Source organism: Harpegnathos saltator, unplaced genomic scaffold, assembly GCF_003227715.2.
Source record: "Harpegnathos saltator strain DR-91 unplaced genomic scaffold, Hsal_v8.6 scaffold698, whole genome shotgun sequence".
Taxonomy (NCBI): domain Eukaryota; kingdom Metazoa; phylum Arthropoda; class Insecta; order Hymenoptera; family Formicidae; genus Harpegnathos; species Harpegnathos saltator.
Window position 1 is genome coordinate 235,390 of NW_020230535.1, and position 20,839 is coordinate 256,228.

Below are 20,839 nucleotides of genomic sequence, written 5' to 3' on the forward strand. Positions count from 1 at the left end.
CTCTTTTTCCCTCGTTCGCCTTCCCTCTTCTCTTTCTCCACCTCCTGCTCCTCCTCTTCTCTCCGCTCCTCTCTTCCCAGAGCGTCGCTCGTTCGGCCAACGTTCCGCGCGACAGCGAGTTCTCTCGCTTCTCAGCGAGCCCAACAGCTGTTCGCGCTTTGACATGTCACTGGCCTTGCCCGCTTCGGCCGGTCCCTCGTTTGCCTACTCGGCCATTTATCCGCGGCTTTGTCTCTCCCTCGTTCTCCTTCGCCTCTCTATCGCTCTCTCTCTCTCTCTCTCTCTCTCTCTCTCTCTCTCTCTCTCTCGCCTCCTCCCTTTCCCGCTTGGTCCTGCTCTCGCCGCACGCATGGCATCGAGTCGAGTGATTCACATGTGTATTCACGTGCGCTCGCCGCGCTTCTTCGCCCGGAGACACGCGTCTTATCTTTGCGCGCCGGCGAGAGCGAGTTCGCAGTCTGTTGTTTAACGGCGCGTTACCCTCGCGAGCTGCGTTCGGAAGAGCGCCGAAGAGCGGAGAAGGATAGTCTGAGTTACGGAACATGCGGGGATAAATGCGAGAATAATTCGGCGAATCAGGTTTCCGCGAGCGGTGCGCAAGTTCTCTCTCTCAGATGCGAATTTCCGTGCGACGACCCTCTTCGCCGAGTCTGATCGCGCGCGCGCTCACGGTGTGATGGAATCTCCTCGTTAGACACACCATTGCGAGTATATATTCTATAAATTGTCCTTTCAGTCGCGAGCTCCGCGAGCGCCATGCTAAAGCGCGCTTCCGCTTTCCGCCGCCCCAATATCCACTCTGAACACGCGTCCTGCGTTTTAGTCCGTTTTAGCGCCGAATTTTAGTCCGTGGCTCTTCAAGGCTGCGGGGACATTAAAGCGACAGCTTTCTCTCTCTCTCTCTCTCTCTCTCTCTCTCTCTCTCTCTCTCTCTCTCCCTCTCTCTCTCTCTCTCCCTCTCTCTCTCTCGATCCGTTCTTCCCCCGTTCTCTCGTTCTCGACCCCGCGCTATCTTTCGACAGGGCCTCTCGTCTCTCCGATTCCTCGCCGATTTCTGCGTCTCGCTTCCACCGCTTCCACCGACTCCCGCCCTCATACCTATCGCTCTCCTTCCTATCGAGAAGTACATAATCCTGAAGGCCTAATAACATATTCCTCTGGGGAGAGAGAGGCAGGTACGGGCAACACACACACACACACACACACACACACACACACACACACACACACACACACATACACACACTTCTATCTCTCGCGCTACTCGCGCGCGCGGTCGGGAGGGAGCTTGTCCACCCTCTTTCACGAGCAGTTCTACCCCTCCGATCCAATTCCATCTATCCGTAGGGGTCGTCGACTACCGTGGCCGGGGGGCGGAAACCCGAGGGATGCCATGGCGGGCAACTCTCCTCGCCTTCCTGCCTGCCTGCCTGCCTGTCTTCCTTCCTTTTTCCTCTGCTCTCCTTAGCCGCGCCATCTCGACAGGGGTGGAAACGTCTATCGAAGGTCACACGAAATTGGGTAGTTCACGGGCTATTACCTTGGCCGATCGCCGCTAACGATAAATTTCGCGATGCGGGAGAAAGAAAGAGAGAGAGAGAGAGAGAGAGAGAGAGAGAGAGAGAGAGAGAGAGAGAGAGAGAAAGAGAAAGAGAGAGAGAGAGAGGTAGAGGTAGAGGTAGAGCAAGAAAGCGAGAGAGCACCGCATGGACGAGTTTTGCCGGCGTAGCGGAATTCCCTGCGGCCGCCTGTGTCGCGCGTTCGTTTCCGGCATTCTGCACACACGAGCGCTCGGAGGAGGAGGAGAAAATGCGTGGAGACGGCGGAAGAGTAATCGATCGCGCTTCCGATCGAGAGTAGCGGGAGAGCAGGATACGATTCGAATTAAGTAACGTGGATCAATTAACACTCGCGAGCGGGGCGGCGGTATTTGTTACAAATTGCCTGAGATTACTCCGAGGTACGTGTCTTCTTTGGAACTTCTTGCGACGAGCAAAGAGTTGACGGCGAGAGGGAACGCCGGACGGCAGATACCGCGTGGGGATGTAGAGGAAAAAATGGAATACATGCGTTTGAAAAGCGGCAGGGTCTTCCCGTCGGGATCCGACGGGATCTGCGACGCAGATTCGAAGTGTTAAGTCGCGGGTCTATTACGACGACGTTAGGTATCAACTCGGCGCTTCAACTTCGAAGGAGCGCCTCAGCGGCGCCGTAAAAAATGTCCCGCCGAGATCGCGCATCGGTGCCTTTTAGGTTTCAAGCCGAAAGTTCAATCAGCCGAGACGCCTGTTGTACAACTGATTTAAAGTCCGTAAGGCGCCGCCCTCCGCCGTTTCCGACTTTTGTAAAAAAAAGAAGGAAAAAACTTGAGGCAATCACGGCGCAGCGACGGCGGCGCTACGGATCCTCCCTGGAGCGCAGAGGTTTACGGTAAAATGACGAACGCCCGCGAGGAGGCCTCTCTTGACCGCCGATTGACTTCGGGAGGAACCGACGATCCGACGAGCTCTCAGCTATACGTTGTACATTTATTTATAATACGCGGAATAACTCAATATTCGAGGACGCCGCGCGACGGGCCGACGAACGAGATCCGCCGGCGGAGTTTAGGGACGTCGCTAATAAATCAGAGTATCGGCTAATTCGGTTATCCGCCTCTCACGCTGCCCCCTCTGTCCCCGTTCGCTTTCTCTCTCTCTCTCTCTCGGTCTCTCTTTCGCTCCTCGCTCGCGCGATGGTCCCTTGTGCCTCCGGGAAAAGTCCCTTTCGCCGGGGCACCGGATGAAATTCGTTTCTCTCGTTCTCGCATTAGCATTTTAATGAATTTTGGCTTCTAAAGTCGAACTTGCTGAAACGGCGGCCCGGTTGTCTCGCGTCGCGAGAGGAGCGACGTCCAATTCGGCCGCGAATGTGGGTCATCGGGGGGTCCCGCGGGAAGGCGACGACCGGGGGAGGTCGCACGACGGCGACGTGGAAAGTAACCGTCAGCAACGCGACGGCCGGTCGTGTCTTGCTTACGTACCTTCACCTCAGCCGCGTGTCCGTTCCCTCGGGACGTTCACGCGAGATTTAGAGCAGCGCGGATAAATTCGCCGCGAGATAAATTACGCGCGAGCGCGCACGACGCAGTCACGCACCGCGGGTCTTCGGGAGCGGAAATACGCGCGATAAGACACACGCGATTCGTCTCGGGAACGTTGCTGTGAGAAAAGGAGAAAGAGGAGGAGGAGGAGAACAGCAAAGGGAATTAATCGAGATATCAACTTGGCGCGCTCCGTCCCGACGCGCTCTCTAAATCTCTCCCGGAGCGAAGTCTCGCGGAATCGCCGGGGAGAGAGCGTTTCATTGAAAGCCGGGGAGTGGATTCCTCCTCATTCGTACGAGTGAATACTCCGGTCGATTAGATCGGAGTGAATTTCAGTCTCAATGGCGGAGAGTGCTTCACCGCGCTTGAAAATCGCTCCGTCACATTTCTCCGATGCGCTCTTCGCCGCGCATTCGCAGCGGATGTCGAATTTTGCAGCAACAAGTTCGCTCGCCGGAGCGCATCGCGCCCCGAAAACTGCGTCCGGGAAAGATGTTTGAACCATTTTCAAACGTACCCAACGTACATCGCACCCGTTTGAGGCTGATCAATCGAGCGATTCTCGCGCGATTATCCAGGGAAATTATAGGAAAAATTCGCTCGCTAGGAGCGGAAAGTCGAAGGTCGAATTCGAGTGCCGCGCTACTTTTCGAGCAATTCGTTTCGCTCGAAGACATTTTTCGACAGCACGGCGCAGTCGCATGCAAACGATAGCTTGCACAGGACATCGAACTCTCCGCTTGCGAACCGCTGTGGCCGCCCATGCTGTCTTAACGTGTTAATCCGGCCGAGCACTTTACCCTTATCAATTATCATTATCATCGTTGCCATATCGCCGCCGCCGCCGCCGCCGCCGCCGCCGCCGCCGCCGCCGTTGCCATCACAGCTTGTCGTTGCCGCTAACGGCAAAGTTAACGAGACAAATATTATCACGAGGCAAATATTAAGTACAACGACTTCGCCGCTGGAAATCCGCTAATTCGCACGCGACGCGCGCCCGACGCTGTAAAAACGCGACGTCAGCTGCGAAAGATACACCGCAGTGCGGCGGCGGCGGCGGCGGAGGCGGGCGGGGAGGGGGTAAAAACTGAAGCGCGACTACCGAAGAGCACGGCTATTTTTAAGCCGCGAGCGTGAATGACGCGGCGAACGACGCGCGAGGGCTCCCAGAGCGCGGTAAAAGCGCATTTTACACGTGTGCGATGCATTAGCATACGTTAAGTATTCACGAGCGGTGCAGCGAGACGCGTAACGACGCTGGCTGTGCCGCTGCTGTTATACTCGCGGATTCGCTCTCGGCTTAGAAATCCGCGGCGCGACTCGCCGCTATTCTTTCGGCCGAGTGCTTCCCGCCGGCGCGGCGCGGCGCGGCGCGGCGCGGCGCTCGGAAACACTCCCGCGCAATTAGTCGTCCATCATGGGCAAACCGGAGAAAGATGATTCGTCTTTGGCTCGGAATTGGCAGCTATTTATGAGCCTCTGTGAACGTTTACTCAATCTGCCTCCCTCCCTCCCTCCCTCCCTCCCTGCCCCCAATCCCCCTCGCGCTTCCGCCAAAAAATCCGAATTCCCGTTCAGGTAAGCGAGAGTTCCGAGTTTTTCAACGGGGAGCGACTCGAGAAAAAGCTCATAAATAGCTTCTAATTCCGCGTCGTTCGGCTTTTGCTTCCCACGCTAGGTAGAGGGGAGAGGAGGGGGCAGAGACTAACCGCCTCTAACGGGGCTCTCTTCGAGAGCACTCTCGGGTACATCTAATTTTGCCGCGCCACCTTGACTGCGAGCGCTCGCAGTCACGGCTGCGAAAACGGTCACGACACACTGAAAAAGTGCGACAGCCGGGATCCCGTCGCGTATTACGACGGTAATTCGCGGGGGCACGTAAAAAACGGCACAGAGGCACGTGTAAACCGTAATATACGGGGTGAGGCGGTCGTAACGTGTCGCGTATATACGCGTAGGGCGGGGAAACGAGGTGATATTATGATACATTATTAAAGGCGACCCCTTACGAAAAGACACCCACACGTCACACACGCACGCACGCAGGCACGCACGCACGCACGCACGCACGCACACACGGATACGTACGCGCGTCGCCCAACGCGCGTGTCCCTTCTGCTCCGTCGCATTTCGCTCCCCTCCCCTCCGCTCCACCCGCTCCTCCGAAGCGAATGTATATGTTTATATCGGTGTGTCATCTCTCACCTGGTCAAAAGTCCCCGGGAAATCGGACTCGAGCCGTTTCTCGCGCTCTCCTTCTATCGTCGGATTTGATTTTACCGCGCTCGCTCGTTCGCGCAACAAGCTGGCGCGCACTAATAATAATAATAATAATAACCGGTGTGAGTTTTCTCCTAACGCGTCTATCACGGTAACTCACGAGTAACGTATGGTACAAGTCGGACGCCCGAAGTGCTGGCCGACGCACTGTAATTTCGCGCGCTCGCGGGGCCCGAAGAATGCATGAGAACTGATTGCGCGCGGCTATATTTAATCGCGCACACATACACGCACACGTGCACGCGTATACGTACATGCGTAATGCGTGTATATTTATTTGCCGAAGGTTAATGCGCGTCTAACTGTTAACGCGAGAAAATGACGAAAATTATAAATGCTGATTCCCCGAAGGATGATATATTTCGAGTCTTCACGACACGACGCTTACCGCTCGTAATCACTTAGGAAACGTCAGGCCGCTGCGCGGATTTAGTGTCAGTGATTACTCACTTTCATCGTGGAGCGCGCGTGTGTGCTCAGCGGTTATCGACGGCAACATTAATCAGAGGTCCCGCTTGAATATTCATACTTCTTAAGCGAGACTTGTTAACTCCTTCGCTCGCCGCGTCGCCGATCACGGACCTACTTTTTCTTCATTTGTAACATGCAAATGTGCGTGCACGTGGTAAGACTCGCGCGCGCGCGCGGGCTAACGTCTACCGTAACCGAGTTATGATCCGAGTCGTTTAGCATTCGTAATTTCTCAAAGCGACGTATTAACGCGAGAGCGCGGAGGCCGAGGAGGGAAATATTTATTTTCCGCCGTTAGCCGCGTCGCGCGCGCGTGCTGTGTGCGCGCGTGGGCGCGCATAAACAGCCGCGCGATATCGACAAGTTGGAAGACCATTATCGCTTCGTTTATACATGTCGTTCGCTCCTTTGTACGCCCTCTCGTGCGTGTATCCCCTTCGCGGGTAGTTTTATCGACTAATTGGCCGCGTGCGTCTAGGCATTAGCTCGCGACGCTATCGATACGAAGGCGTAACACTGGCCCCTGCGCTCCCCCCCCCCTCCGCTGTCTCCCCCGTTACCGTCTCTCTCCGTCTATCTAGCGATTTCCTTCGGAGCGATATCCACCACGGCGTCGCCGTTATCCGAAATGGCCCCCGGATTTTATCTCGCGCTCCGTGTTCGCGCGGAAGCGTTTACTGTTAGCTTCTGATTGCGACGCTCTCCGGAGGCGAGATAGCGGCCGCGAGCGGCCGTAAAAAGCTCGTTAATCAACACTCCCCAATAGCGTCCACGGTTAATGCCTCGCGTTCTTCTATCGCGCGTCCTCGGCGCGCGCCCATTAACGCCGACGATAATACGCGTGTCGCGCGAAAGGAATATCCCTCCGCAGGATCCTTCACGCGGGATATCGTCGAAAGCGCGGAATCGCGTGCGAACCTCGGCGACGTCCATCGTCGAGAAAGAGAGAGAGAGAGGAGAGGGAGGGGAGAGAACGAGACCGTCGCTCGCCTCTCGTCCGCGCGATCTCCACGTGGCGACTTCGCTCCTCGAACGGAAGGTCGACGGGCGTTATCGCGCATCGTCTGGCTGCGCCGTGCCGGCTTTCCACGGTAACGAGAACATTTGCCGGTCCGTTGCTGGAGGATTACGCCGAGCAAAGTCACAGCGGAGGTAAAGGAGGAGGAGGAGGAGGAGGAGGAGGAGGAGGAGGACGAGGAGGACGTGGAGGAAGACGAAGAGGCGCGCGAGACGGAGCGACGGGGGCCGAAGATAAATTACGGACGTAGCAAGGCGTCACGGAAGGTTCCTTCACGCGCCGTTCAACGAGTTTCTCTCCGCCGGTGCCGAGCCTTTTCCTCGTGCCGCGCGTTTCCACCCGCGCGCTCGCGCGCGCGCCGCCCCGTTCGTCTGAGCACATTTCCCGGGACGTAAAGTCGAAGGGACCGTGCCACGCAGGCGAACAGCCATGCGTGGCCATTAAAAATGTATGTAATTTCTCGGGCATATAATCTTTCCGAGAAGAGAGGGCTTCTGTTCGCTGCTCTGGATGAGGAAGGGCCCCCGCGCGACTGCCTGGGTGGCTGATGCTTATTAGGTGCCACCGTTGTCGCCGTCGTTTCGAGGGTGGATCCCGCCATCGCGGCTGGATTTCGGCCGGAGCGCTCCGCCGGATGTCGAGATCTTACTGCAAAATCAACGGTCTCAACGTTCCTCTTACGCGGGAGGTATTATGTCGCGACGTGTTCTTCTCTCGTACGGAACTGTTCAGAGGGTTTCCATCGATGTTTACTTGCCCACGATTTCGTCGAGTTCTTGCGGCTGAATTATCAAGAGTGAGCGATACGTGCGTCTTTCGCGATTCGCTCGTTGCACGCGCACCTGAGTCGAAATTTTGGTTCTACACCTCAACCTTGCGAATTTCGTCGATCTTGAACAGCAATGCAGAGCAATACAAAACTCGAGTTTGCGACATTGCACAGGTTACTTATAGAAAAAAGAAGAAAAAAATCTTCACACCTGAAGAAAATCTCTATGTCGAGAAAGCAAGTATGAGACCGTGATCTTACGTAAGTAAAATGTCGACACACACACACACACACAGCCGCTTGTTGAGGCGCGAAGGAACGCTTCGGAAAGAATAAAGAATTATTTAATATTCCATTATCGCCCAGAGAAACAAACAGTATGCTCCTGCGTTTAATCTTCCTTAATTGCTAATTTCGATGAGTAAACGTTTGCAGATTTTAATGTATAGGAACAAGATTTCGGCTCCGCTACGGTCAACACCGTCAATTCTTTACCCGCGTCCGCTTGTGCTCCTCCTCGCTGGCCCCCGGAGAACTCGCCGGCCCTCCGTTTTCGCGCTGCGGAAACGAATGCTTCCCCGCGCCTCTCGCTCGCGATCGTAGTCGTCTGTCACGTTCTTTCGTGGCAAATAATCGCCGTGAATAAAGTCGTCTGTCGCGAGCGAGCGAACTTTCTCCCTACACTTTGCCGTCTCGCTTCGGCCAGAAGAGCTTTGTCGGATTCGGTCGACGGGTCAAGTCCTGCGCTGCTTAATGGGTTGCTTGGCTTCCTTATAGTTCCACCTGGGTGAACCCTCTCTCTCTCTCTCTCTCTCTCTCTCTCGCCCGGCGGATTTGGAAATTGGTCGTGCTCCGTAAACGTCAGCTGTTTCCACCTCGTTTCGTGTACTTCCGCGGACATAAATATCCAGCATACCCGTAGATCGGCGGTAACGATCATTCCCTTCTCGCCGCGGCTCCCCCGCCCCCGCCGTTGCCAGTTGTAATTACCTGTTAGCCGCGGAGTCAAGGGGTCGGCCGGGAAAGATTAGGGAGAGTACGCTCTGAGGGAACGTTTATGGAATGTGCGTCAGCGAGATGGGCTAGGTGAGAAGGGAGCGCGGAGGTCCGTGAGTAATTAAAGGATTACGCTCGCGTGCGTGCAAGAGCCGCCAGGCCGGCGAATTCGAGACAGCCCTCCCCTCCGTCCCTTCGCTACTCCATCACCTTTCCCTGCGCCCGCGAAAGAGCGGGAGGATCCCATGTCCTTGTTGTTGGCGGCAGGAGCGACCAGAGGACCGAGCGCGAAACTCCAACCCGGGCAAAACTCGTTTCCTACCTACGTGATAAACCGAACTTCTCGGCGCGTTTGAACTACCTCTCGCACCAACACCGAACTCTCCCACTCGCGCTCTCGAAAGTATATCTCAGCCCGATTCCGTCTCGGCGCGCTCTCGTGCGCGCCTTAATGCACGCGCAGGTGGCAGCGGGACGGCCTCTCAAAAAATTTCCTTTCTCTCGTTCTCGCCCCTTCTCGCCCCTTTGAGCTCTCGCTCGCGCGCAGAATAGACACCGACACCGAAAGGCATCCGCTCGCATCGGGTCGGCTCTCCTCGTATTTGTCGCCTGGTGCTTTCGTCGCGACGACGAGCAGGAAGCACAGCGATACGGAGGAGCAACGGAGGAGCCAGTCTCGTCCGTGAACGAGCGGATGCGTTCGAGAGTCGCGTTGCCCTTCTTTCATCTTCGTTGCTCCCCCTCGTGCTCGTTCCTCGCTTTTTTTTTCCCTTTTTTGGTCGAAAGGTTTATTCCGAAGCGGGACCCTCGGCGATTATCTAATGGAAGTGGAGCACGCCGAGATGTCAGGGATCGGAGAAAGCCCACGGTGGGTGGCATAGAACAGAGAAGGGACACGGTGAGAGCAGGTTGGGCGTCGGGTGAGGGCGGCGGCGGCGGTGGTGGTGGTGGCAAGGGGTCAAGGGGGAGCAGAAGGACGGGCGGACAGTCGACGGATCGACGAAGAAGAGGGTCTCGGGACGACCGACGTCCCTCGGGCGACCGGCGCCGTGAACCGCCGTCGTCTTGGCCGCCGCCGAAGACCTCCTTCGGCAACGCGGCGATTCCTCGAGGGACAATTAAATATTTAACCGACGTCTTTAGTGGATTTACCGTTCGCCGCGCGCGTCTCGCCGCGGCGTCGGGATCGGACGCGGCGTAGACGCGCGTGTAGGGCGTGCAGCGCCCTAATGGAGAAAATCGCGAACGCGAACCCTTAATTGGAAAATCAACCGGGTTTGCAGTGCAGCTCCGCTTCCTCCCCTCGCCCGGCTTGGCATACCGGCGGATACCGTCGAGCATTTCTCGCGCCATTTGTGTCTCCTTTTTTGGAGAAATTCACGAGAGAGCGAGTTCGCTCTCTTCTTCTTCTTCTTCCTCCTTCTCTTCTGTCACGGACGCGATTATTTTCCTCGCACGACTCGTGTTCCTCGTGTTACTGTTAGATTGATAACAATGCCCTTGGCACCCACCGGCTTCTAATGCCTATAAATTGCAGTAATGGAGCAGTACTGGAATAATTTGGTCTGCGAGCGCCAGAGCGACTATTATTCAGGTAAACATCTCCAAACGATGACGCGCGCGCGCGCGCGTATCTTGCAGCGTATCTATGAATTATCGCGAAGATTTATCACAATTACGAGGCGTCGTTATTGCGGAATCACGCGGAGCGAGATCGTGCATAACGATGGGGAGGCTCGTGGAAAAAGACGACTGATTGGACGATTAATTCGCGAACGGCGACGTGTATGACGGGAGAACGACGCATTTCGCGTCGGTTTTAACGCCGGCGACAAGAAGTGACGCGCACAGACGCGGAATAAACGGTACAGAGTATTTTCTGTCTCGCGGTCTCATGGTTGCTTCTCCTCGTCGTCTCGTCGAGCGAGGGTACTTCATTTTCCGCGCTCGTTCTCTCGCTCGATTCTCGGACGGAAAAGCGAGCGAGCGAGCGAGAGATCCGGAGAGAGCACGAGAGGGAACGAGCGGTATTTTTAAACGTCGGGGATTCACTTAACGACTCATAATAGTTAACGAACTGCGCAAGAAGCCCGGGAACCGATTAGATCCGCGGCTGTTCTCGCGGCGCAATTACGGGCTCCTCCGCGCGCCCGGGGAACGTTTAAAACGTAAAACGCGAGGAACGGATTTATCGTCCGTGACGATTCCGCGATATTCATCGGTGCGACGGGTCGGGGCGGCCGGGCGGCCGGGAGGGAGGGAGGGAGACTAGCCTCGCTCGTGCACGCCGCGGAGGTCAAACCGCTCTCGTCCCACCGACAGGAGAGAGATTCCCCTGATGCCCGCTCGTCGACGAGGAGAGCACACGCGGGAATGGATGGACGCGGGAAAATGCAAAACGAGGATAGGCCGTTGACCGTTCGGCGTGCTCCTGCCCTGAACGCCCCATTAACGCGCGTACGGACTGTACGCTCGCCCCGACATATTTGTTCTTTTTTTCCTTCGCCCAGTCTCGCGCTCGACTCCTTCCGGGGCGGCGGGAGGGGAGTTCCTCTTCTCCTTTTTTTCTTCCTTTCTCTTTGCACGCGCGCGAGCGCGCGCGCGCGTGCGCGAGCGAGCGAGCGAGCAGATCGGTCACTCCCGTGGGAATTGTCGAGCATGCACTATAAGAGAGTCGGAGAGGGAACGGGAGAGGGCGGCGAGAGGGGACTCTCGAGAGCGAAACTAAAAGGACGAGCCGGATCTACCGAGAATTATACGTCGCGTTATAAATAATTCACGCCGAGCGTTTAGCGGACCGTCGATCTGTTGCTCAACGTAATAGATGGGTTTTGGAGAAACGGGCTTTGTTTTTTTTTCTCTTCGCGCCAGTCGCGCCATTTTTGCGAAACTGCTTCCTTCCTCTTTCCTCTTCCTCTCTGCCCTCGAGGTTCTTCGATCTGGGGAATCTCTGCGAGATTCCCAGGGTCGTTCAGTTTCACAGAGATGCTTCTGTCTTCGTCTCGTCAGTTCGCAGCGCGAGCAACATCGACGACGTTTCCCAAAGCGACTGCCGGTCGCTATTGTTGTGAACAAAAAGATGCAGACGTCACGACGTCGACGAATAGGTGAATTTTGTACGATAAAACGGGAGAAGATATTCATCCCTCCGGGTGACTTTCAGCAGCCATTTGCGGCTCTAAGGGCCGACTGTCTAAGCAATCCGCGTGATTCGATGTTCTTCTTCCTCCGTCCCAAATTCAGACGTAACATCACTCCCTCCTCTTCCCGTGAAGAGGCGGAAAAAAGCCATAACTACCCGGATCTCGTCTCGTCGAAGCGTCACGTTACCATCCCACCGGCGATCGTCCGCCAGCGAGGGAAACGAACGCGCGGAGATAATGACGCGCGATCTTACCACGGCCGAGGGGAATTTGTGGAGAAACAAGCGCGCGCGTGCCCCCGTTGCGTTATCTCTCGGCGCATAAATCGGCTGAAAATGGAAGTCTTCGGCTTTCCGCGCAATTTAATAACGCTCACTTCCTCTCTTCCGTCCGCCCGTCCGCTCTGCGCCGTTTCCCGTTTCCCGCCCGTCGCTTTTCTTTCCTCCCGTGACCCCCTTTTCCCGCCGAGAGAGCCGGATGGCTTTCTCTTTTCGTGTCCCGCCCGTGTTTCGCTCCCCTCGGCCCCGCGATCAGGATGCGCTACATCATAAAATACTTTTGTGTTCGGGCGGCCGGCGATAATCGCGGTTCGTAAAGCTCGGCTAAATGTTACGTGCGCGGAAAACGCGGCGCGGCGCGGAAACGTTGCTTTTCGCGCGCGCGAGAGCGGGGGAGCAAAGATGGATCGCCGTGCTACGCGGGCGATAATGCGGTTTCGCCGGTGGAATCGAATCGAATCGCAGGAGGCTCGAAGGGAGGCGCTCATCGGACGGTGATACGAAGCGCGATGCTAAGCAGTACGTCTCGATTCGATCGGGACGAAGGGAGAAGTCGATGGATCGCGCGGGGACTGGTCAGGTAATCGGCTTGACTCCGCTGCTACTCGCAATCGACCACCACCTATTTTTGCTACATATCAGTCGAAATGACAAATAAGTGAAAAAAAAAAAAAACACGTCGTTTAACGGGGAAGCTGTTTATACTCGTTTTTCCCTTGCTTTCACTCAGCGTCGATGAAAAATCAAGAGACACGGTAATGCCTCGCGCCAAGTTCAAGCGTAACGAAGTTGCGCCCGAACGACGCGAGGCACACCGTGCCTATATTATTACGCGAAACTGCGAGTTGGAACGAGGTGAGATATCCATATCTCAGCAATGGCTAAACCGATCGAGGTTTTTTCAATCCCAATCGATTCGGCCTTAAAAAATACGAAGAGAAGTGTCCTTGTGTTTTTTGTGTACGTTGTCTCTAAGTGTAGATATTTTAAAATAAAGTTCAAATCACGGAAAATTTCGACTCGGTAGAAATGTGCGAGAAAGAGAAAGAGAGCGAGAGCGAGAGAGAGAGAGAGAGAGAGCGAGAGAGAGAGAGAGAGAGAGAGAGAAGCCAAGATTTTTTGCATTAAATATTTTTTATTGCATTGTTATATTAACTAATTTATTATAATAACAAGTAAAATAACCATAAAACTCAGTGTTCTAGTAAATAATGAAGACTTGACTTTTTGAAATACCGGACTGTGTATCATTGGGAGTTTTCGATACATTTATCTTCAGATTGCAAATCGCTCTCATTTGTAGAGTTGATGTTGAGTAGAGATTTTCAGTCGATGCTACTGTTTTGTTATATCATTTTTTTGTAGAGTTTTATTTATAGTATTCAATAGAAGAATTTATTGTTAGAGATATAAGTTTTACTTGTGCAAACTTATTACTTGTATAGGGAAAATAATAAATTATATTGCCCAAAGATACACGCTCAGATGCGGTACGATGCACAGTACTAAAAGCATAAACATTGCCGTTTATATCATTTCTTTTGCAAAGTAGCGTTGTAGAGTTTTATTATAGTTATAAATTTTACTTGCAAAATTTTATGTTACATATATAACTTGAAAAAGAATAATTTGAGATCTCTAAGAATAATACACAATACATGCTGCGCGTGTACTTGTGGCACCTCTTTTCACTGTTTTGTTTGAAAAGGTAAATTTTGTACGACGTTACGGGCTCTCTGAGACGCGTCCCGGCGGGACAAGGTCGCGCGATTTTGAAAACAACATGTTCATAAGTACGCAACTGCCGCGACCGCTTCCATTATTGTTTACGCCGCGGCGACGGACGGGCGGATCGGCGGATCGTCGCGCGCGTAATAATTTCCGAATTTTCACTCTCGATCGCGCAGTATACGCGCGCGTGTAACGTGTAATATTCGTGCGTGTGTGTGCGTGAATGCGCGCGCGCGCGTGTGTGTGTGTGTATGTGTGCGTGACGATCCGGAGCATCTTAAGCAATAGCAGTGTTTCATGGTCTTTGAAGGTAAACTATTATTGGTTAACTTGGTTAAATCGAAGAAGCTAATTTGTAGTCTCGAGTCTTCGTACTCTTGATTCGGGGCGCATTTGTCGCTGTAATACTAATGAGGAAACTCGCTCTTTTTGTTACAGATCTGCGGCGGAGTTTGCGGCCACGTGACGGTAACTGCGGTTACCGGGACGCAGTTTCTACGGACGTCGATGCCGCACCGGAGGATCCGGTTCGGGCCGAGCAGAGTCGGCTTGAAGGTGAGGTTCACTGATCGTTTGTACATTTCTTCTTGATTCATTGCGATCGAAAAATCAAGTGATTGTGAATAAAAGCCGTTGAATTACGATGGCAAAGGATCAACATTTGTATCTGCGCGCGCGTTTTTGCGAACTGAATTCAACCTAATCTAACTTTTGACTTAACTAACGAAACTATATTTTTTTGTTACAGATCCGCAGCAGAACGCGGCTGACTCTGTCTACTGTGTATCGGTGAGTCAGAGAAGAAAAGACATTTTTACGGTGATGGGTGTTTGCAATATATCTCGAAAAAAATCAGTGCGATTCGATTATATATTTTTTTCACACGTTACTCGAAATAATCAGGAGATCGTATCTTTCGCAATGACCGTATTACACAACAGAATCTTTAAGATATAATATATATTTCTCTCTTTTATATTTACTCCGAATCATTAGAAGATACAGATATAAATGCTTCAGTTTGTTATTATATATTGAAATCAAGATATGGAATTATTTGCTGCGATTCAATCAATATAACTCCTGCTTCGAGTAGTGTGTAATGTTGAAATTTGATCAGAATTGCGGCATCGCACAAGGTAAATAACGGTGAAATTCACCATTATTTACCTCATTCGGCTTGATAAATTTTACGTCTGTCGAGTTTATCAATTTTCTACGCGTACATTCTACATCTTTCACACGTGTCAAAAACGATAATATTTCATTTGAAATGACCGATAAATTCGGTATACAAAATACACAGAGTTGCGAGTGACTTCCATAAGGAATCACCGAAGATAATTCGTACTGTGAATCCGCCGATGGTTTCGGAGCGCGTCAAGTGTCCCCACCGGCCAAACAGATGTAACGGAGAAAACGATTGAAAATCCCTCTCTTATCAAACAAAATGTCCTATTCGAGACGCTGCGGTCTTTATCTTATTTGCAATGGTCGCTGTCGACAGTTGCTTCAGACACGTCGGGCAGACGTCGCGATCGAGTCGACATTCGGAGCGATCGCTTTCGTTGCGCGTCGCCCTGTATTATCACGTCGTATGGATTACGTGCGGTGGGGGGGGGGGTGGGCGAAGGGAAGAGTGGGAGCGATGTTTCAGTTCCAACGGACGAGGCTAATATCGGACGCGAGACTGCCGTGTCCAGGCTGTGACGCGCGTTCAAAAGCAGCGGTGGATTCAGACTGTTAATCATTATCCGAGTTATCCCGGCCGAATTATCGTTAATCATCTCGAAATGTTTACCGACCCGGCCCCGGGGATCACCGAGATCACATTAGTCTCCTGACGAGATAATACACCGAGCCCGGCCGCGCGCTCTCTTTCCCTCTCTTTCTCTCGTACGTTTTTCGTCAGCATGACATTCCGATTGTTCGATAAGACGCATTCCACGCTGACGCGCTCTATGTATTTAAATGCACAAAGGTCGGCCGTGCCGGAGACGGCGATATCATCTACGCGTGTGCGTGTGTGTGCATACACGCATGCGCGCACTAAACGAATTATTTGTGCTCCTCGGAATATTAAATCGTGAGAAACTGGTCGATTAGTCGGCGCACAATCGCCTCTTCAGCGGGCTCGTTTCGTCGAGCGCGCGCGGTCTCTCTCTCTCTCTCTCGCGAGCGAGCGAGCGAGCGAGCGAGCGAGCGCTTAAATGCCCGACACAGCTGTCATCTGGGCACAATAGTACCCCTGTTTCGTCACCCCGAGGTTTTTAACAACCACCACCGCCTGCCGCCGCGTCGACACGTTTCTCCTCTCCGGTGCCCGTGTGGTAGCGATCGTAAAACGCCACGTGTTTCCGAAGTAGGTCAGTCAGTCGGAAGAGAAAAAGAGGCGAGTCGCGCGCGCGCGCGCGCGCTGCGCGTATACGCGTCAAATGAATTCTGTCTGGGCTCTGTGCGGGAGTGTCGCGCGCGAGCACGACGAACTCTTCTCCGCCTCCGCTGTCCGAGACGTCTCTCCTCGCGGTCCTTTCTTGTCCTTTTCTAATCTCTTCCTTCAGACTCGTGATGTCGCGTTATTTTCGCGGTTCAGAGCGACTCGGAAAGTACCGCTGACTCGGCGACTTTCGTCGACGAAAAGGGACCGGGCCGGGAGTCGTCCGCGAAGGGTGATCCGCGATTGATAGAGGCTTCCCGCGTCTGGCTAGGAAACACGTTTGTCGTCTGTGTTATCGCTCGCCGCCGTCCGCGCGCGCGATCCCTCAACATTTTTAATATCGCATAACGATACCGTACGAGCGGATATTCGCTCGCTCGATATCGAAAGTCCGCCTAACGTGGCGTTATTCCGTCGCGCCATGTATTCCCGCCGGATTTCGGACCACCCGCCGGCGGGTGAATGAGGCGAACGCGAACACCCCTCCGGATTTATACCCCGCTCCCGTCAGCGGCGTCCGGTCGCACCCCCGCTGCTGGCGCCCGACGTGGCCCGAGAAAATTATTAGCGGTTATTACGCGTGGAACGGCGGACGCGCAACGCGCTGAAAGCTGAAAGTCGAAGGGGGACGAAGGATGGAGGGCTCGAGGGGCTGGCGCGATGCTTGCAAAACTCGGCGGCGCAGCGGCGGGACGCGCGGGGGTCACCGAGGAAGAGGGGGGGCAGGGAGAAAGAGAGAGAGAGAGAGAGAGAGAGAGAGAGAGAGCGAGCTCCCTTGGTGTCTGCGCGGCATTAAGGACCCGCCGATAGCGCCGTTTTAATGAGCTCGAGCCCCACGTTGCCGCTCATTGCCCTGGCCCTAATTACGCCGGATTACGTTCTTTAGACCGGAGCTCGGAGTCGCGAAATTAAAAGCGCGTCTGGCCTCGTGTGGCGATATTTATTTGGACGGGATGCGCGCGCGCGTCTTTCGGCTGCCGTCAATAATAACGTCTCTCGATAACGGAACGCGGACGACACCGAAGACATAAATTACCAGCAGCAGCGAGAAGGCGGCAAGAAATGAGAGATGTAAGAGAGCGTGTCGTAAAGCGAATCGTTATTCTCTCGAAATCTGTTCGTAATTGGAGAGTGAAATTGCCGGTTTCTAGGTTTCTTCGGTGCGAGTGTTGAACCTTGATGAGAGAATTTCACCACTCGCGGAGTACATTACGTAGCGCATGCACACTCGCACGCGATTTTCCCACAAGTGCCAGCAGCCGCAGTCACGTATCGCAATTTTTGCGCCGTATAAACAGCCCCCGGTGAATTTAATATCCGGAAATATCGAGCGTATTGTATATATCTCAATGACGTACGACACGTGCTGCTTCCGCTTTTCGTGGAGTTTAGGATTGAAATCGGGCGTTTTGACGGCGAAACGCCGACTGTTGTAATCGCGGCCACTGACACTCTGCTTCGCACGAATCCGCACGATCGTATCGACCCATCGATAGCCGTTATTAAAGTAATAAAGCGTCGTACACGCGAGCGTTTGCGCGCCGGACGGTACAGGAAGAATAACGCACGCTCGCGATGATCGTGCGTGCGACAACATTTTTCAACTTGCTCACGGACGTATCCGCTTATCTCGACTGTTTGAGAAGCTGAGGATAAGCCCGCTGAGGATAAACATCGAGCGCACGAGAGAGAGAGAGAGAGAGCGGGGAGGCGCGGCGGCTCTGCCGTAGCATCCCTCCGAAGAAATGTCGCCGCCACCTTGACCCCATGCGGGTCACCGCTATAAAGCGGCCGGTTTCGCGTCCTGAGGAGCCGAGATCCCGTGTCGCGCGGCGCCTCCGCCTTGCGTGTTAAGGCTCGCGCTGACAGTTTTAGTACGTGCAATCGATAGATAGCGCTATCGGGAGGAAGGGCCCCGCGTGCGAGCGATATCGCGCGCGCAGTGTCTCGGCAGGATTTACGTGTGTGTTTATCCGAGAGGAGGAGGGCTCCCCTCCCCTCTCCGGCCAGCCGCGCACGGGGGGGGGGCGCCCGGCGAACGATTACGAAACACCGCGCGGCCCGTCATTATGAAATTACAGGCGCGCGCGCGGCGCACGTTCCGCGGCTTTTACGCTCGGGATTCGTAAGCGCATTCGCCGCGCGCGCGCGGCTTGCTCATGCACGATCCTCTCGCGGAAATCCCCGGCAGCGCGCATTTTCACGTCCGCGCAGCGTTCTTTATTCATTCGCCTCGTTTTATCAGCCTCGCGCGAGCGGGGTTCGCGCAATGCGTGAAATCCCTTCAGCTCGAACGCTCGGCCGAGCCGACTTTTTCAGTTCGCCGAAGGGACGCTTTTCAATTTGACGTTAAGCTATAAATGATCGATGATATATTTGTTTTGTCATACGCCGATATATCTGGGAAGATGCTAAAGATTATCGCCGACATTGCGAGAAATATAGATAGGCACGAGGCAATTTCGCAGGCTCGAGCGTCGCTCTCTGTCGCGCCGACAGATCTCGCGGACCTTCGTTATCCATTCCATACGCGACCGACCGAGCCGGATACTCGAATCTATAATATAATATTTTTAAAGCGGAATACTGGAATAAGGATATCTCCCTTAATTCTGGACACATGGTGTCGTCGGACAATTGGGTCGTCGCTAGATGTCTCGTCGTCCGCGATGCGAGTCGCATAATCGCCCGCGTAACTCGTATCTCGATCTTGGCCGAGCCGCGGAATGGCAGGCTCGCATTTATCGTTTTCTACGGGCGTTCCTACGGGCCGCGATATTTTACCAGGAGCCTTGTCCCGTCCCCTTTTCATGGGGGGGTTTAGAGGTTGACCTATGGAGTAGCTTATATTGGTTTTCGCCCTGGCCACGATGTCCTTACCGGGCGGCCACTTCCTCTGTCGAGCTATTCTTCATTCGGGCTCTCCGTGTAACCATACAACTTTCTCTCTCTCTCTCTCTGTCTCTCCTCCCCCTTCGGGGACCGGCGTTACGCGAGACCGGAAGACGACTTTTATTGGCACGGTGTTTCACTCGACTCGTCGGGTCGGGCAATGGCGAGCGCGCCTCCTCGCTCGCCATACCCAGGAAATCGCGCGTCATCCTTTACGATCGCGACGCTAATTTATCTGTCCTCTTCCGTAATTCTACCGTGCAGGAAATGAATCCCACCCCCGCACCCTCCTTTCCACCCGCTCGCCCTCTGCTCCCCGTAGATTTCTTCGCGACGATCGATCGATTTCTCTTCTTTTCATTTATACGACACTCGCGTGCGCGTGCGCGTATGTGTTGGATCTCTCGTCTTGGGAAAATATCTCTCGCCTCAAATTTTCGTTCATCCCCTGCCCCTCCCCAGATCCCGAAATACATCTCGTTCGATACTTGTCTCGAGACGCCAGTCTCCACGATAAGTCTCTGTTAAATCTGTCGGCGTTCCTTAATGAATATCGTAATTGTTTTTGCCTCGAGCAGCAAAGAAGAATCGACCTGCCTGCTTGCCTGTCTGGATGAAACTGAGCAGGCGGGGAGGGTGGATGGGAAGAGGCGGCGGCTCTCATTTTCTTAGCGAGAGAGTATTAAGTTCGGGAGACTTAATGCTATCGAGCCCGCGGGAGAGAGTCCGAAACTCTACACGCCGGGCGCGATACGCGCTCGTCGTAATCACGCGAATCAACTCCGACGCCGGTGAATTCGACGACGACGACGACGACGACGACACTTAGGTGCCGCTTGTTAATCACGCCGATTAGAGGCGCGCCCGTAACTTCGATCGACAAACTCTCTTTGATGTCGTATCCGGTGAGGCCGAGACTCTGCGCCATATGGCCGATCGCAGCGGCGGCATTAACGGGGCTTGGCTTCCACCAAAGAGATCATTCGAGCGCGCACAGATCCGCGCCGAGATTATATAGCGCTCATTCTTAAACCGGTAATAAGTGACGATAGCGAGCCGACGATCTGTCGATAGCCATCGCAGCCTCCTCCGGACCGAACGGACATCATGTCCGACCGCGTGTCTTCAGCGCAACGAGGTCTCGGCGAGGTCTTGAGGCGCCCGCGGGAAAAAATCGGGATCGGGCTTGACTCAGCTTGGAGCAGCGTTGCTCCGCTGAGTTCGACGTTGTAACCGAGCGGACTCACTCGCTCGCTCGCGCGTAGCGGAGAAATTACACGCGGAGAACGTTCGGCCGCTCGTACGAAAAACTGCTCGCTAATTTTGCCGGATATTATTATACCCGATGGTCTTGATTCATCATCTGGACCGTCTCGTTGCGGACGATAATTCAGCGAATCACGTCGCTAATGTATCGTGAGTTCTCGTCCGGAGCGCAACGCGAGACTGTAGACTCGCGCCAAGACGGAGCGCGGCTTTCAGTTGCAAGTGACACAACAAGAGAGCACCTCTTTTCTTTTATCCCCCCGTGCAGCGCTCTCGGCCGCGAGAAAAGAAACGCGTAATCGGGACGAGCACGAACGACGTCGCATGACGCGCGCGCGCGCGCGCGCGCGTGCAATATCGAAGTCGAGGTAAGCTGCCATCGAAGCGAGCGGCCACGACGATACAGCTCGAGCCGGAACCGCGTCTCCCTTCGCGCACCCTCCGGCCTTCTAAGCCTTCGGCGCGGTCGTAGA

The 20,839-nt window shown here is 54.2% G+C and overlaps 1 protein-coding gene across 2 annotated transcripts in view; it reads left to right on the top strand.

Annotated features, from left to right (window-relative positions):
• LOC112590031 (uncharacterized) overlaps positions 1-20,839 on the top strand; it is a 163,128-nt gene that overhangs the window by 33,183 nt on the left and 109,106 nt on the right. Inside the window, exons 1-3 of one of the 2 annotated variants that reach the window (XM_025305470.1) lie at positions 13,889-14,081; positions 14,210-14,326; positions 14,520-14,560. In XM_025305470.1, the coding sequence (XP_025161255.1) occupies positions 13,995-14,081; positions 14,210-14,326; positions 14,520-14,560 (245 nt within the window). In that variant the 5' untranslated portion in view covers positions 13,889-13,994. Of the gene's footprint in view, positions 1-13,888; positions 14,082-14,209; positions 14,327-14,519; positions 14,561-20,839 lie in introns of those variants that run through there. The other variant, XM_025305471.1, reaches the window with a different exon arrangement.